The 17,774-nt window shown below is 52.2% G+C and overlaps 1 protein-coding gene across 2 annotated transcripts in view; it reads right to left on the reverse strand.

Moving 5' to 3' along the window:
* Positions 1-17,774, reverse strand: part of ESRRB (estrogen related receptor beta) — a 166,221-nt gene that overhangs the window by 26,048 nt on the left and 122,399 nt on the right. Inside the window, exons 1-2 of one of the 2 annotated variants that reach the window (XM_004739196.3) lie at positions 12,289-12,353; positions 11,275-11,391 (exon numbers count right to left, since the gene is read on the reverse strand). In XM_004739196.3, the coding sequence (XP_004739253.1) occupies positions 11,275-11,308 (34 nt within the window). In that variant the 5' untranslated portion in view covers positions 11,309-11,391; positions 12,289-12,353. Of the gene's footprint in view, positions 1-11,274; positions 11,392-12,288; positions 12,354-17,774 lie in introns of those variants that run through there. The other variant, XM_004739195.3, reaches the window with a different exon arrangement.

Raw genomic sequence — 17,774 nt, forward strand, 5'->3', positions numbered from 1 at the left:
CCAACCGTCTGCTGGCAGATGACCGGGTGAACAAAATGTGGTGTATCTATTCAATGGACTACGACCCAGCCAGAAAAAGAGACACTGTTCTGACCTGCTACGGCATGGACGAACTTTGAAGACATTAGACTCAGTCAAAGACGCCAGGCACAAAAGGAGAGATGTTGTATGAGTCCACTTTTAAGAAATACCTAGAGTCAACAGAGGGCAGATTGGAGGTTACCAGGGGAAGCGGGGTGGGGAGAATGGAGGAGGGGGGTCACTGTTTCCTGAGTACGGGGTTTCTGACTGAGCTGATGAAAATGGGAACTAGAATCATTGTCCGTGTGTTTGCACCTCTGAATCGTACAAAATGGCAGACTTTGTTACTGTTATTTTTGTCAGTTAAAAATATTTCATCTTTCTCAGGTTCATGGAATTAAATAACAAAATGTGTAAAAGTAGCCAAGTGCTTGGTACACAGTAGGCGCTTAATAGTCACTGCTTTCCTTTCACCTGCCTATGGAAAGTGGTAAGGTCTAGAAGGAACTGACAGCCTCCTTCTTGGGAAGAGAGAGAAACACACCGCCTTAGTTTTAACGACCTGAGTCAGATACATTTAAAAACAAAACAACAACAGCAGGAAAAAGAAAACAAACACACCTTAAGGAAGTAAGGTTCAGAGAGGTTGAGTATTGGGCCCAGGATCACACAGCTCCAACGCGGCTTCTTTCTGGAATACACCCACAGGGTGCAGCGCTGTCTCCATCCCACCCAGGACAGAGGCTCTGCCTGTAGCTGTATGGCCCACAGCCCCACCAGCCTCCTCCCCGGGCTGGTGCTCCTCTACACAGAGTGGCCAATCCCATGTCCTAGCTCAGGGCACACGAAACACTCCAGTAGCTGCAGGACCACTCTGGGGCAGGAAATCCTTGGAGGGAGGAGGTGCCAGGCTCCCCCAACCTCTTGATGCCATCCGCGCCCATCTGCTGACTTCTCCAGCCGCCTGCAGCTCTGTCCATGCCCAGAGGCGGCAACTGCCTCATCCTCATCAGATGTCCACTTGCTGACTTGATAAGATCAGCCTCCTGACTTTTTTCTTAATGGAAGTAAAATAACTCCTGCTTCTCTCCACCTCCCTCCTTTCTTCTCATTTTTCCCTCCCTTAGCTGGACAAGATCCCAGGCTTTCGGAAGTAAAAATAGCCAAGAGTGCAGGGGCACAGTAGCCGGGGGGCAGTTCAAGTTTCTTTCTTTTCTGCCTAGGCACTAAAAATAACCGGCGACAGCTCTGAGGAGCGTGGCCCTGCACCTGGCCCAGAGCCTGGCCCCGGCGCGCTGCTCCTGTCACACTTCTCCTCCCACAGGAAACGTTCGGACCAGGCTGGAGAGGGAAAGGCCTCTGAGCCCATGTCCTCCCCAGGGTCTCCTCTGCAGAGCTGCTGTTTGCATCTAAGGGCAGGATCTCTCCTGACATTGCAAAATGTTCAGGGTCAGGACCCTTCTCTTCACCGGACCCACAAGTCCCCCCTCCCACCCTGCCCCCAACTCCCATTCAGTGTCCTTGCTTTATGAATGATGCAAGCAGGTTCACGTTGGTACCATGCTTCACAGTTTAGAAAGCGATTTCCACATCTCATTAATTCTGCTTAACAATTCTAAGGGAGGGAGACTCCATGACTGCTATTCCCACGTGAAACTGAAGCCCAGAAAGGACAGGTAACCTGCTCAGGGACACACAGCCAGGAAATACCAGAAAGCAGGAAATGAACCTTGACCTCCAAGTCCTATCTTCTTGGCTTTAAACTTGAGACCACCAGACAGTGGGATCATTGGGAGGCCACGGAAAGCCTCTGAAAGATAGAGACAAGAGTACTTAACCCCCTTAAGGTTCTGAGTCAGTAGGTCTGGGGTGATGTCCAGGAACAGATAATCTCTCAATGTTCCTCCAGCGATTCTGAGAACTTGCCATGTCTGGGGAGCTCTGTGCTAAACCTGTTTTATTCAGGACTTTATCTGACCAGTGTTCTTCCTTGGGGACTTAGGGGCGGACTCCACCTGTAAGTTCTACCAAATTATAGCTGACTCAGCTCTAGAAAGAGGAAACCACCGAGAAGGGGATGTGGGTACCCAGAGGCTGCGGGTCATGGGGGAATGCTGACCGCTGTCCCAGCACAGCAGAATGCCCTCATCTACACTCCTGCACATGCCCAGCCTCCTTTAGCTACCTGTCCTGAAGGGGGTTCTGGGTGACAGGTGAGCTCACCTTGCTGCCTAGGACAGTATGGCTATTTGGGGCTGCCTCTTACCCTGGTGCCATATCCTCATGGTGAAGAGAGAATCTCATGCCTGATTCACTAGAAGTCAAGGGAGCCTTGTCGTGAAACCACATGCTATCTAATGTCCCAGGGCTTGTGCCAATGGCTCCTGGATGGATACAATGGTTCTGCATGATGAGCCCCTGGCCCCCTGTCCATTAAATTTTCCACCAGCTGCTCTCTTCTCTGGACCCTTCTCACTCAGGCCATCATATGACCAAGGGCATTTCAGCAAGCCTGGGCTGTCCCTGCATTTCCAACTGCCAAGTTGGCTCCAATACTGTTCACCCAACAGAGCAAAGCTATTTAGACCCAGTTTCCCCTTCCTTTCCCTTCCTCTTCTCTCCCCTTTGAGGAAAAGCTACAAGCTCTGCTACTGGCCAAGCTAACCACACTGAGTTGGAATGGGATTTTTTTTTTATTTTAAAGATTTTATTTATTTATTTGACAGAGAGATCGCAAGTAGGCAGAGAGAGAGGGGGAAGCAGGCTCCCTGCTGAGCAGAGAGCCCCATGCGGGGCTCGATCCCAGGACCCTGAGACCATGACCTGAGCCGAAGGCAGAGGCTTAACCCACTGAGCCACCCAGGTGCCCCAGAACGGGGTTCTTAAAAGGATTTCTCACATAACCAAAGAGACTAGCTACCACTCAGCTCTGTTATTTACTGGCAGCGTGGCCTCGGGCAAATTAAACTCACCACATCAGGCATGGCCAACAGCTGTCAGCTGTGCCACTGCCTTCCATTTCCTAGTCTGTGGCAGACATTGCTAATCGCTCACCACTCCAGTGTACGGATCCCAATTGTGCATAAGCCTTTAGATCATGTATCTAGGTAGCCACCCCCCCCATACTCAACATATAACAGGTCAATTAAAAGGTAATTTACCACCCAGGAGCCTGAATTACTTCTCAGGATCCTTCTATCTCTAAAACTCTGGTTCTGTAATCATAGGTCTTTTTTTTTTTTTAAGATTTTACTTATTTGTTTGAGAGAGAGAGAGAGAGAGAATGAGGGAGAGAGTGCACACACATGAGATCAGGGAGGGTCAGAGAGAGGAGACTCCCCACTGAGCAGGGTCTCCAGCATCATGACCTGAGCCGAAGGCAGTTGCCCAACCAGCAGAGCCGTCCAGGCACCCTGTAATCATAGGTCTTAGTCGGACTTCAGGAACCTCTTAGTTAGGCTTCTGTGAAGCTCCTAAAATGGTCTGCAAAATTTTACGGGTAAGTACTTGCAGATTTTCAAAGCAATTCATCAATCCTTAAATCAGTTACGGTTGGATTAGAGGCGGTCACAGTAAAGAGCATGTAAACAAACAAATGAATAATTTCAAGTTGGGAGAACTTCAACCCGGAAGTAAACAAAAGGGAATGATAACAAAGGGAAGTAGGAAGAAAGGCCTTTGTGAGCTGGCACCCCAGTTTGGGACGCAAGGATGAGGAGCCAACCACAGGGACAGCATTCCGGGCAGGGGAACAGCCCAAAGCTCCTAGAGGGGGAGAGAGTCTGTCATGCTTGAGGATCAAAAGGAAACCCAGTGAGGGGCACCTGGGTGGCTCAGTGGGCTAAAGCCTCTGCCTTGATCCCAGGGTCCTGAGATTGAGCCCTGCATCGGCTCTCTGCTCGGCGGGGAGCCTGCTTCCCCCTCTCTCTCTGCCTACTTGTGATCTCTGTCTGTCAAATAAATAAATAAAATCTTTAAATTTAAAAAAAAAAAAGGAACCAAACCAGTGAGGCTGGAGCCAAGTGAGCAGGAGAGGAATGAGACCAGATGACCCTGAAAAGGTAGGAGGGGCTACATCACGCGGAGTGAAAAGGACCAGAGTGAAAAAGTAAAGCAGAAAAACAGGGAAAAGGCTCAGACAAGCCCCTCACAGAGAAGGAATCCCGAGTGGCTAGTACGCGTAGGAAACACGCTTCTCCAATACTGGTGAGCGTACACATGAAAAGTCGTAGCAAGGTACCACTTCACCCACTCCAGCAAAAATTAAGACGTGTTGGTGAGGTAGGGAGCAACCACAAGGTCTGAACCCAAGTACTAAGTCAGTACAACGGAATCAAGAACAATTTCATAGTGTCTGATAAAGCTGAGGCTGCACCGACCCCGCACTTCTACCCTCCCCCGGGGCCTGAAATCCCTGTTGTGCAACCACCAGGACACAGGGCGTGTGAAGCACTCCTCTCTCGGCAGTAGAAAGGAAAAACCAACTCCCCCAAACTCACCCAGTGACACCACAGTGCAGCAGTGTGCAAACTACGGTCTCTGGGATAAACCCAGGGCTCTGCCTGTCCATCAGAGCATAGTTCTGTTCACTCATCTCTCCACCGTCTGTGGCTGCTTCAGCCCTGGAACAATGGTGAGTTCCATACCTGCCACAGAGGCCTTCAGGCTCCTAAAGCCTAAAATGTTCATCCTCTGGCCACCTCCTGCTAAGCAGCAATGAAAATGAATGAATTACAGCACAGTGGGACAACAGCATTCATCTCAGAAACATCATCTAAGACATTCCAGATGCAGAACACATACAGTGTCATTTCATTTAAAACAAATCCCCCCACCCCAATATCCACAGAGATATAAACACGATAAAATTACCATGTGAAACCAGGGTAAGTTACCTTTGAGGGTAATGAAAATGGGGGAGGGTACAAAGTGTACCTGAAAAGTCAGGGCAAAAATTTTTTTCAGGAGCCTGAGTGGCTCAGTGGGTTAAAGCCTCTGCCTTCGGCTCAGGTCATGATCTCAGGGTCCTGGAATCAAGCCCTGCTTCGGATTCTATGCTCAGCAGGGAGCCCACTTCCCCCTCTCTCTCTGCCTGCCTCTCTGCCTACTTGTGGTCTCTCTGTCAAATAAACAAAATCTTTTTTAAAAAAACCTATTTAAAAAAATGGAAGGTATCAGTATTCATCATACTTTACATATATTTCTGGCATATAACAGTGCTTGCCCACCCAAATACATTATTCCCCTTTTCCATACCAATAGAGTTTTAGTGGGACACATGGCATCCCGCTGGCTGAAGACTATAATTCCCAGACTTCCCTGCAAGGGCATGGCCATATGACCAGGTTCCACCAATGAGCTATGAGTGGAAGGAACATGTGCCACTTCCGGATCCCATCCTTCCAATGAGCTGGCCAGCTTATGCTTCCTTTGGCTACCTGAGAGATGGTATTAACTGGGTCCACCTGCTAAGGCTGGCCAAGCTGCCAGCCAGTCCCAGATCACCTCTGACTTCTGGACTGTTACATGAGAGAGGGCTACACAACTATCCTGTTTAAGCTTCTTAAGCTTCTGGTGTTGGTTCATTTGTTGGGAGAGGGGAAGGGAGTCTCTTTTTTATAGAAGCTCAGCCTTAGCCTAACTAATATACTACAAATATTTTCCTGAATCTACTCAATGTTTACTTTTTAAGGATTTTTTTTTTTTTTAAGTGGATGGGATAAGGAAGTGAATAGAATACAGTAAATGCTATCAGGTCTTTGGGGAAGTTTTGCTGGAAAGGGGAACAAGGTGAGAGCAGTAGATGGATGAAAGTGAAGGGTCAAAATACAGCGGTCGGAGCTTAAATTTAAATTTTGATGTTATAAGGGGAGAATAAAAATATGTTTGTGTGCTGAGGAAGATGATCCAGCAGTGAGGAAGAGTGTGATGTGGCTGGAAGCAGAAATGATGCCAAAGGTCTGAAGTCCTTGACGAAGAAGGAGTCAGAGCACAGGTGGGGAGACGGGCTTTTAACAGGAGCAGAGATAGCTCTAAACAGGGGTGAGGACAGGAAACAGCGGGTAGGTTTGTGGATTCGATAGCCGGTGGGTAAGAAACTCCCCCACTTGACTGTTTCTATTTTTTCAAGAAAATAGGAAGCAAGGTCATTGGCCAAGGATGTGGGAGCGAGGCTACGGGAGGTTCAAAACTGCCTCCTGGATCACAGAAGAAAATCAACCACATAATATGGTGAAGACCATGGATCTCCAATCAGTGACTGACATGCTACTTTGGGGTACAACTCTGTGGCTTTCCCTGAAGAGTCGGGAGCGAGATGAAAATGACTATGATTAGGATTCCCCATTTACAGGAAAAGGAGGCTTACGAAGGTTTAAGTAAAGCACCAGAGGAGCTGAGCAGTGGTGACGCTGGGTCTCGCTGGGTCTGTACGACCATGGAACTCATTGTTTCACGCTTCGGCACACCAAAAGTCCTACTCGGACGGTAATAGGATTCAGCACAGACAAGATCAGGCCCTATGGCTTCAACAGGTTAACAGCTCCCCAACCAAAGGTCACCGATCATCGTGCCTGACCAGACCAGATGCTGCAGCTGCATGGGAAGAGCTTGTGAGCCGTCAGACTTGAGTGTGTACGCACACGTGTGCACATGTGTTCGTCAGTGTGCACGCGTGTAAGATGGAAAGTGATTGGGGGTGGGGGGGGAGATACAAATATACATCAGGGTTCTTGGGCTCTAGTTCAAAACTATTCTCTGAAGTGCCGGAGAGCTGGTTTGTTTCGGAACACTAATGCATTTTGGAAAAGAAAAAAAGAATTTTTAAAAGCAAGTCACCTCTCATCCTCTTTCTTCATTCACAGGGCCAGCAAAGTGGTATTTCTGGCAGGGGCTAGAGGCAGAAATACTCTATAAATACAAAGCCATTAAATCCTATGCAGCAGGAACCTGATCGGAGCCTCCTTTTAATTTCCTGACATGAGCTGGCCACTAACCCAATTACCCAGAATCCCCGCAGGAGCCCTCCGCCCGCCCAACAAGCACAAAGACAGTGAGAGCATATTGCACGGATGTCAGCCCAGCTTTCACTGAAATCAAATATCTTTTAGAAAACACTTGGGGAAAGGGGGGCAGGGGCCGAGGGAAGAGCAAAGGGAGAGCAGGACAGGGAGGCTGCCGGCCTGAGGCAGGTGAAGTGAGGTGAGGAGAAGTGAACCAGCAGGCCCGGCCTTCGAGGGGGAGCTGCTGGAAGCCCAGAGCTGTACTGAAGCCTGAGGGCTCCCTGAGAAAGCCAGTGAGCGGTTTTCCAGGCTCTTCCGCTGAGAGGCTGTCAGGCCACACCGCAGCCAGGCCAGTTAGCTCATCTCTCAGGGGAGAGCTTCTCCAGGGGCGTCCCAAGGGAGACACTCATCCTGACTTTCGACCCCAGACAGAGGGACAGCCCTGATGGGTACCACCTCTGAGATTCCCACCAGGAGATCCAGGAGGAAGATCGGGGCAGCCAGGGTGCCCAAGAGGTGATCTCTTACAGCAGTCCCACAGCGGGTTTCACCGAGGAGCTGTTCCAGCTGGGCCGCACCCCGAACTCCGAGGCGACAACAACTCCGAGGTGACAACACGGAGGCCCAGGAGCATGTGGAAACAACACGCAGGGCGAGATCCCCTCAGGGCCAGGAGGAGGGCGCAGGCACCAACTCCCAACCTAGTGTGGATTTTGTAGTCAATGTTTTATAAAGAGAAAAATCACTTTTTTTCGCTCTGAAAATACAGACTTTCACACGCCGGATTTGCTTTAAGCGAGACAGACCCATGGGCATCGCCTACATTGCTCAGTTGATGAATCCAGAGCCTACAGCGGCCTCAAGGCAGAGGCTGAGCCAAAGGAAGCCACATGACCAGACATCTCCCCCCACCCCCAGCCCCCGAGGTTGCTGGCCCCCCCTCCCCCATCATGAAACACTCTCTCTCAGGTTGTTTTACTTGAGAAAAGAAAACCTGTGAGAGACTTCTGGAGCTGCTGGGCAGAAGGCAGGAAAGCCTTCAGATGTGTCGGTGGGATGGGGAGGAAGGGGAGCTGGCATTCGCATCTGTTCCCCGGCCTCCCGCCACCCCCATAGCCGTGTGCCGGACCCAGGACCCGGGCCCCCAGTACCCCATTCCTCTGTGAGAGGCCCACTGTGGAAGCTTGGGGAGGAGCGGCTGCTCCCGGGAAGACTGGAGTCTGCCTTTCAGAGTCAGGTCAGCGTGAGGGAAGATGGAGCCCGCGCCTGTCCCAGGGGCCTGGGCTCCTGCTCACCAAGTGGTGCGGGGGACAACCAAACAAAAGCAGGAGCCAGGGCAGCTGCCAAGAGCCCCTTGCCTGGCAGGGACCCAGGCGCCTCCATGAGGCAAGCTTCTAAGGGGGATGGTCCCTGTGGAGCTTCTGATCACAGGATCCCACCAAGGCTCAGCATGCAGGGGGCTGGGGAGAAACTAAATGGAGGCGCTGGGCTTTGTCCACACTCAGGTGCCTTTGTGTCACCCTGCCCCCTCTGGATTTGGAACTGCCAGCTCTGGGGGAGGGTGGGGGTGGGTGAGTGCCCCCTCCTCCTCCAGGAAGAGCTCCAGAAAGGGCCTCACCAGGCTGGGGCCCAGGCAGTTTACCTCAGCACACCTGCCGCACTCCTGCCAGCCGTCTCAGATGCCCCTGGCTGCCACCAAAGAGACATGCCATCCTGCACCCTTTCCTGCAACCGAGTCCTGGGCCAACCACAAGACCACAGGGCTACATGGAGCAGAGGGAGCCCAAAGTAGGGGCCCACCATGCCCGTCTTCCCAAGGCAGAGTTTCTGTCAGGCCCACATGCCCTGAGCACCCCACACTGGGGTCCGGGGACACACAGCATCTGCTTGGCTTCTCTGAAGCGGCCCACTGGGTACCTGAGCTGCCTTTGCCTCCAGTGCGCGCTTGGCCACACGCACTTCTCTGCCACCAGTGGGTCCCCCCCATCATCCTCCTGTTCTGGGGGGGCCATTAGGAGGCACTCCCACTCTCTTCCCAGTACTGGGGAGTCCCTAAGGAGAGTCTTCATCAGACACTGTCTTTAGAAAACGTCAGGGGTTTCGAGTGGCGGTCCTCCCGTTTTCATCCCTCCTCCTCCCTCCCCTGCTCTCCAGGCCACAATCCAGGGCTGAGGGTGGGGTGGCCTGGGGTTGGGGCAGACACAGCACAGAGCACCGGGAAGCTCCAGGCTCTGGGCCCAGCGCCCCACAAACGCAGGTCTCTTGAGAGACCTCAAGCCCCAACCACTCTGTAGGACTCAATTCTGTCATCCCTGAAATTCAGAGCGTGTTGCTAGCACAGCAGCTCCCCTCTGCCCTAAGTTTCTCAGATGCTGGGATGCAAGCAGAGAGAAGCCACAAACTATAACCAGGAAAGGCCACTGGACAGCTGGCCCCTGACCTGCCCTGGCCCCCTCACACCGAGCCTCCCCCAACGCGGTGGCAGCCCCCATCCTCAGGACTCAGGATGGAGGAGCCTATGACCTAGACACTGTGAGGCTCGTTTCCAGCAGCACATGGAGAAGGAAGTCAAGAGGCCAGCACCAAAGCAAATACCAAGGGCCTTTAAGCCTCTCTTTCCTCCCCTGTGAGCCCCAGAAGGCTCTGGAGGAGCAGAATGAACTTAGTTTTAAGAGTCTGAGGACCTAGTTCAGCCACCGGCGTGGGTCACACCCTACAGCAAGGTAAGACCAAAACCGTATAGAATCAAAATGAAGGAATTCACAATCTTTTAGCAGGTTTAGGATAGCCCATTGTTAATCTAGAAAGAGGACTGTTCTTCGTTGACACCCCCCCTCCCCATGAAGCCCCTGGCATGTTTCTAACAGCCGAGCAGAATGAGAAAGCCATCCCAAAGCCAACATGCCACATTGGTGGTGGGGGGGGGGGTAGCTGAGGAACCGCATCAGCAGCTTGTTTTAAAGGTCCACATGTGGGGCTGGGCTGGAGGGGGCTGCTAGAGATAGAAACCAGGGGAGGGGTCTCTGATTTCCACAAGGTCCAGGTGGTCCTACCTACAAAGCATCCTAAAATTCGTGCCTTCTTCCCAGGTGGATGCAGGGAAAGGACAATGAGAGGACTTCCCTGGGGCCCTCAAAGGCTGGGCTGGGCTTCCAGAAGCCCCCTCTGAGAGGAGGACTACATTCTAGACTTGCCTGCCCCTTCCCTTTCTCTCCCAGCCTCTCTCCGTCATGCGATCATCAGCACACCCCTCTTGTCCTGCCTCTTTCCACTTCTGGAAGGATCCCAGGACCCAGAATTATAAAAGCTGATGTGTGAGAACCTGCACCTGCTCCCTCTAAAGCTCAGGCAGAGGAGAAACACACACACACACACACACACACACACACCATCCCCCAAAATGGTCCTCAACAAGGGTCATCTATCTGAGCACATCAACAGGGCAGGTGACGAGGAGCCCCAGCGCAGCGCTGCCGTCCAAAGGAGAGCCCCAGGTCATTTGAAATTTGCGAGTAACCCCTTTAAAGACAGTAAAAAGCAGCAGGTGATATTAATGTCACACTATCTTTTGTTTCACCCAGTATATCCACCATATTATCACCTCAACATGCAATCAGTATTTTTAAAAAATAATTACTACACTATCACATTACTCTACTTCTTATCATCCTGGCTACATGTTTGGAGCCCATGGTCTGTGCTTGAGGATGAGGTGGCGGGGAACGTGGGGGTGAAGGGGACCTCCACACGGTGACGCCAGAGTCTTGCCCACGTGCGGCAGAGCACAGCTACCCTGCTCAGGTGAAGAGGACATGCTCTGTCACTCTGGGCTTTAGTGTCTCTGCTCTTTGGCCACCTAGACACAGGGACCAGCCAGGGAGAGCAGCATCTCAAGCCGACTGTCTCCAGGGCAAACTGGGGGCTCAACCCGAGAGGACAGCCTCCCCCAGAGGGCCAAGCCAGCTTTTTGGGGCCCAGGTGGGGTCGCGGTTCTTCCCGAAGGATCCTGATGCCCCACATCTCCCTTCAGAGTGCAGCTCCGAGGCGGCTGTAAACCTCTGTGAAGGGTGTGTGTGAGGGAGGAGGAGGGGTGGGTGCCCCCCGGGAACAGGGTCCTTATTTGGGATGTGGGCAGAGACATCCAGGGGTCTGCACCAGCCCGGGGACAGAGATGCAGGGACTCGAGACACCCCCCGCGAGCAGGGAGCCCAGGCCTCAGCGAGAGCACAGCGTGACTGTGCGGGCCTCTTACCTTCCTTCAGCATCCCCACTTTGAGGCATTTCATGAAGCGGCAGGCCTGGCAGGACTTGCGCCTCCGTTTCGTGATCTCACACTCGTTGGTGGCGGGGCAGCTGTACTCGATGTTCCCTGTAACCAGACACACACAGGGTTGCGGGCGGCATCCCGGGCCCTCTCGGCCAAGAACAGGTCGGCCGGGGATCAACCAGCCAGACCTACAACTGCCCCTCGTCCCGAGGTTCCCACAGGGCAGGGGCTCCCAAAGCAGGTGCTCTGAGGCGCTTGTCAAAATCTTTCCTCCTTCCTTCAACACAGAGATCCCGGAGTCCTGGAGGTCTGGGTGGGCCTGGCAGCCACAGCTTGGGAGAATGGTCACCCCCAGCTCCGAAGGCACCCCTGAGCTAGCATTTTATCCCAGGCAGAGAACACGTCCTTGTGCTGACCAGGACGTAGGTGCAGACCACCTGTCCCTACGGCATCCAGCCCCAGGCCCCCAGTCAGGGGAAAAGCCTCTGGGAAGTTCTAGCCCCACAGACCCCAGGCCTCTCAGCCTGCTGACCACAAGGAAATCACTTTCCTCTCGCAGAATCTGTTTCCTCCTCTGCAAAGCCATGGGCTAGCTCCAAAAGGAAAGATTAGCAAGATCATGGTTATGAGATTGCTTTCCCAACTGTAAAACACTGCCTGGTTGGCTCAGCTGGTGGCACATGGGACTCTTGGTCTCAGGGTGGTGAGTTCAGGCCCCATGCAGGACGTAGAGCTTACTTAAAAAAAAAAAAAAAGAAAGAAAGAAAATGGTGTAAAGCACGATTCAACATGGAACTGATGATTGTATAACCACAGTTCATTACTACAGAGGTGCGCTCGTGATCATTTTCTATCTCGTCCCTTTAATGAATTATAGTGACAGCTACCAGGAACCTGACCCATGCTCCCACTGTTTACCACTCAGACTCCAGCCGCCCTGAGGTCAGCCCCTGCCGTGCAGAAGCCACGCAAGAAAAGCTGGTTGGATGAGTCACCTACGGAGTCCTTGGAGCAATCCCCCCAAGCAGGTCCTGATCCCGCCCCATCATACAGGAGAGGCTGCGACTGCCGTTAACACAGGACAGAGCCTCTGTCCTTCGTCCTCTTACCTGTCTACAGTGACTTAACAAATATGCATTGTGCCGCTATCAATGCAAAAGAAAAGCAACAGGAGGGAGAGGGGGCGCAGAGTAGTTGGAGAGAAAGGCAAGTGGGAGGTAAAATCCAAGACAGCGAGCGACCCCAGTGTTTTGGTTTTGTATGGTCTTCCTGGCCACTGTCCCAACCCTGTCCCAACCTCCGAAGCCTGTGGTTTTCAAAGAACATACACGGAACTAGCGCAAACCTCCTGTCCCCACCCCATTCAGATGCCCAGAAGGCTGTCTGCCCGATCCCCAATCCTGAGGCCATGGGCCACTCCTTTGAAGCTGAGGCGCTGTCTGGCCCATCTCACACAGCAAGGACACTGTCCTGCACGGAGCAGCCTCAGAAAGGTCACTCCCAGCCTGAGACAGGGTTTGAAAGGGCAGTTCCAGGCCCGCCTGGCCTCTGAATTCGCCTTCCCCCTCTGGCCCCCACCCCCCCCCCACCCGCATTAGCAGTTCAAACAGTCACTTTTACCATGCCCCTGCTCAGGGGTGAGCCCACCCACACCTCATTTCACAAACCTGAGACTGAGGGAGCCGAAATGAGTTACTCAAGGCCACAGAGTGCCTGCGCCACCCTTGCACCCCACGGGAAGCTTGGGGAGACCAGACAGGTCCCTCCCTGCGGCCAACCCAGTAGCGAAAGCTGCCTTCTAGTGTTCCTGTGCCTCAGCTTCCCCATGTGGCAGATGGAAGAGAGCCGGTAGGAACCCACGTCTACCCCCCAACAAAGTGCTCTGAAGTAGTAAAATTGTTGAACCCCAAGTGCAAGGTTAGTGCTCAGCCAGTAACCTTAGCCGCCTTTCGTATTGGTGAGGAAGCTGCCCGTTGGCCTGGGGCACCTTAGATCTCTATCTCTGGGTCTCTCCCCATCCCCTGTGAATTCTAGGCCTCACCTTATCATCTTCCTCCCTCCCTCTTCCGGTGGGGGAGGGGAGACTAGGAGTCACGCTCCGTGCTGGAGGGTGGGAGCGGCCAGGAGGGGGAGGGATAAAGATGCTGCTCGCCCCTCCCCTCTCTTATCCAATGCTGTCCCTGTTGTAGTTCACACTGGCTCTTGTGACTTCTTCGCAATGAGGTTCAGTACTCCCATAAGCACAGAGATGAAAAGATAAACAGGAGGAAACAGATATAAACTAATTCATCCAAGTCTGTCTTGGCTTGGAAGGAAGGCTCTGTAGAATTGGCCCTTGGCCGCCTTCTCACCCCACGCCTCGACTGACCAGTTCCTGGAACTCAGTGAGAACCGAGGCTTCCAGGCCTTTGCTCCAGCAGCCCGGAACAATCCCAGTGAGCTCCCTTTGCCGCCTCCACCTGGTGGCCTCCACCTCCAGGACCCACTTAAGTAGCTGCTGCTTCTCCTCCTCTCGCCTGTAGCACTCCAGGTGCCTCCACCCACGTGGACAAGGGCTCCTCAAGGAGCAGCCACGGCTCTGCTTTTCCTGCATGGCCTCTTTCCTTTTCCCGACAACTCTGGAGGTGAATGCCTTTTTCCCTCCATCTCATAGCTGAGAGAGGTGAGCAGAGTCCAGCATGAGGCAGAGCGAGGATTTGAACCCAGATGATCTGGCTCGAGTCTCGCTCCGGACCACTGTGCGGGGAGCTCTCGGGGCCCGTCGCAGCCCTGCATTCACCTGGCCAGGTAACTCCCGCAGCCCTGGGAGTCTGCCTGTGTGCTCTAGCCCTTCACCTCCCCTGGTCTCGGTGGCACAGCCAGCCTGTCAGCCCTTGAAGGAGGACGGGTCCCAGGTTGGGCAGGACTGTTGCTCCAGCAGGGGGTCGATCAAAGTCTGTTGATTTGGCACCGGTGCTCCCCCAGGACAAGAGGACTGAGCGTTCACAACAAGAACCTGAGCAACGGTCTCGACCCTGTGTGTGTGTGTGTGTGTGTGTGAGAGAGAGAGAGAGAGAGAGAGATAGAGTGTTCTAATTTTATTTATTTATTTTTGTTCCTTTCAATTTGCTTTATGGCCCCAGCGGCTGGCTGCCAGCAAAGCCAGGCTGGTGGCCTTGCCTTGTAATTTCTGTAAGTGCCTCCTTGATAAAGTGATGAGATTAATTCATCAGAATTCCTGTGGTCTCTGGAGGGCCGTGTAGGAGAGCGTGGGGAGCAGGGAGGGGCCTCTGTGGTACGTACGTGGACACACACACCCAAACACACACCATCAGCAGCAGCTGAAGTGGAGCAGTCTTGGAGGTGGGCTCTCAGAGGACAAGGACACAGTCAGTGGCTGGCATAAATCCGGAGTTCTAACACGTGAGTGTGCCCAGCAGAGACACAGGCAGACACTACATCAGGCAAGTCACCGAACTTCTCTGGGCCCCTTTCCTCATCTGTAAAATGGGCACAGCACATTCCCCCCTTCTAAAGGCTGTGTGATACAGGGACAGAACGCACGTAAAGGGCTTAGTGAGGGAAACGTGTAGGCAAACAAGGAACCAAGGCAACTGTGCTTGCTTTCAATGCAAGCAGGGCTGCCAGAAAGAATTCAGCAGAAGACTCCAGGGCTACGTCTTTCCTAGGTGCCAGACATGAGGCTAGCCACCCGCTCTGACATTCAAGAACCTCAAGACCCATAATGACCTCAGAGTTGGAGTGCCTGCACCTGTGCTGTGGAGGGGAGGCAGGAATGCCTGGAACCTGGCCTGCACTTCCGCAGCACCTCTGACCTCAAGGCAGAGGGGAAATCCTCACCATCAGGTCTCTTTGATCCTCTGCCTCAGAAGGAAACCCCGAGGGCATCCCCATCAGCTGTCCCTGAGCAGCTGCAGGCAGCGGGCAGTCCTTTCCCAGGACTCCAAAGTGGTGCTGCAGAGCTCAGACAGGGCTCCTGGGGGACTCTGGTCTCAGAGGCTTCTGGCTAACATCAGAGCCTGAACGACCCCCATTTTAGGTCACTGCTTGGAAGGGCTGGGATGGCAGTCACCTGGTTAAACCCCCCTATTTCTCTCTCTTCTGGGGGACCCAGACTCTCTTTTTCTTCTCTGTGTGGCCCACTGTCCTCAACTCCATACCCTTCCCCCCCTCCTTCCCTGCTGGCTGGATGATCTCATTCCCGCCACTGGCTCCCGCTGACATACTGGGTAAGGATCAGCAGCAAGAGACCCTGCCAGTGCCTCCACCTACCTCTTGGCTATTTCCACTCAGAAGTCCCTCAGGTTCCTCACACTTCCTCAACGGAACCCATCCGCGCCTGGTCTGCTCCTCTCACTGTGGCCCTGATCACATAGCAAAAGGATCACTAAGCTGCCCCACTGTCTACGTCAAAAACTGAGGCAGCCTGGGTTCTTCCCCCTCCTTCAGACCTAAGGTCCTTCTCATCCTATTCAATTCAAGTCACATCCCTCCTTCCCCTCTGCCCACAGCCAAGTACCCACACTCATCACCTCTTACCTCACGTCTATGCACTCGCCTTTGTCTCCAGGTCCCATTCCCGTTTACTCCCGACACCACCCCTGGAGCAAAGTTAACAACTTTCCTGTGCAGAACTCCCCCATCCTGGCATGCTGAATGGCAGCATGGGGGTGAGAATGGTCGCAGAAGAACGGACAAAGCGCAAACCAAAGTAGCTAGGGGCACCCCGTGGAGTTGGTTGTGTCCAACTCTTGACTTTGGCTTGGGTCGTGATCTTGGGGTCATGGGGTTGCAACCCAAGGCAGGCTCTGTGGTGAGCCTGCTTGAGATTCTATGTCTCTCCCTCTCAACCCCCCAGGTACTCTTTCAAAAACAAAACAAAAACCAACCAACCAGCCCCAAAAAACCAAAGCAGCCAAAGAAGGAGCTCTAACTGACGAAGCATTTGTACTGCAGAAACTCAGAAGCCTCGGGCAGTGATGACTCAAGATACAGTAGATTTAATGGAGTGTAAAGGCCAGAAACAGGGGAATTTGCTAATCTGTATTTAGGGAGTACTTAGCTACCAAGTACTTGGTAGGGTTGTGGCCACCAAGGAGTGGTGAGAAGTGGTGAGAAGCCAGCTTAATCCCTGGGGAATATAAGCAAGTCAAGTTCTAGATTTAAGAACTCACACTCCCACCATGGGCAAAAGGGGCTGAAAACAGGATGACTAGAGAGTGAGACCACCCAGTCCACCCGCAGGCCTACTCCCAGAATTCTAGCAGTCTATACATTTCGATCGCTCACCCAAAGGTAGGAATTTATAGGGCTCTTCCCCTGGGAGATTGCACAGCATCAGAGAGAAGACCGGCAGATAAAGATAAGCGAAGGGAAAGCTCCTTCTCTTCTTTGTATCCCTCTTTGCATTTAAGACAGATAGACAGACAGCCAAGGATTACCAATACATTCATAAAAAAGACTTCAAATATGAAAGACTAACCAAAACAAATAAATGAGGGAAAAATACGTGGGAAGAAACCAGGGCAAAGTAGTCAGTAGAAACAGGCTCACAAAGCAATCATCAGCGTACTATCAACTTGAGAAGAAAAACACCAACAACAACACTGTATTCGCGAAATAAAAACAGCATGCAATAAAGGATTAAAAAAAAGTATAAAATGGAGTTCACAGAAATTAAAAATATGAATGCCACGAAAAATTCAGAAGAGCTGAGGAACTACTCTAGAACAGAACAAAAAACCCAAACCATCGGAACAGGCTAGAAAAGATGTTAGAATTAGACACCTGGCTGATCCTAGAAGCTCAGAATCTAATCATCAGAACTTTTCAAGAGAGAAAAGCCTGAAGAGGAAGTCATCACAAAGGCAGGAATCAAAGGAGAGAGGGAGGGGAGGGTGGTGGAAATTTCCAAGACTTAAAGAGTAGGTAGGAGTTTCCAGAAATAAAGTAAAAAGTCCAGAAGAATGAATGAAAAAAGATCAGGACAGAACTGGAGAGGTGGAGAACAAATTAGTAGCTGCCCCGGGTCAGGGAGGGGAGAAAGAGGCAGGTGGTTATAGCCCTTCCCTATCTGATTTTCTCTATCTGATGGTGGTGATGGTCCGAGGAGTCCGTGGAGATAAAATTGCATAGAATTGCAAAGAACACACAAAGTGTGTACAAGTGGTAAAATCTGAGTAAGATGTTATCTTTAGGGGGAAGTGGGTGAAAGGTCTACAGGATCTCTCTGGACTATCCCCCCCACCCCGACTTCTTTTTTTTTTTAATATTTTATTTATTTATTTGACAGAGATCACAAGTAGAGAGAGAGGAGGAAGCAGACTCCCCGATGAGCAGAGAGACCGATGCAGGACTCAATCCCAGGACGCTGAGATCATGACCTGAGCCGAAGGCAGAGACTTTAAACCCAATGAGCCACCCAGGCGCCCCTTCCAGACTATTTCTTAAAACTGCATGTGCCTCTTTACCGCAAAACAAAAATA

Source organism: Mustela putorius, unplaced genomic scaffold, assembly GCF_011764305.1.
Source record: "Mustela putorius furo isolate JIRA1106 unplaced genomic scaffold, ASM1176430v1.1 tig00000129_pilon_pilon_pilon, whole genome shotgun sequence".
In the NCBI taxonomy this organism is placed as follows: Eukaryota; Metazoa; Chordata; class Mammalia; order Carnivora; family Mustelidae; genus Mustela; species Mustela putorius.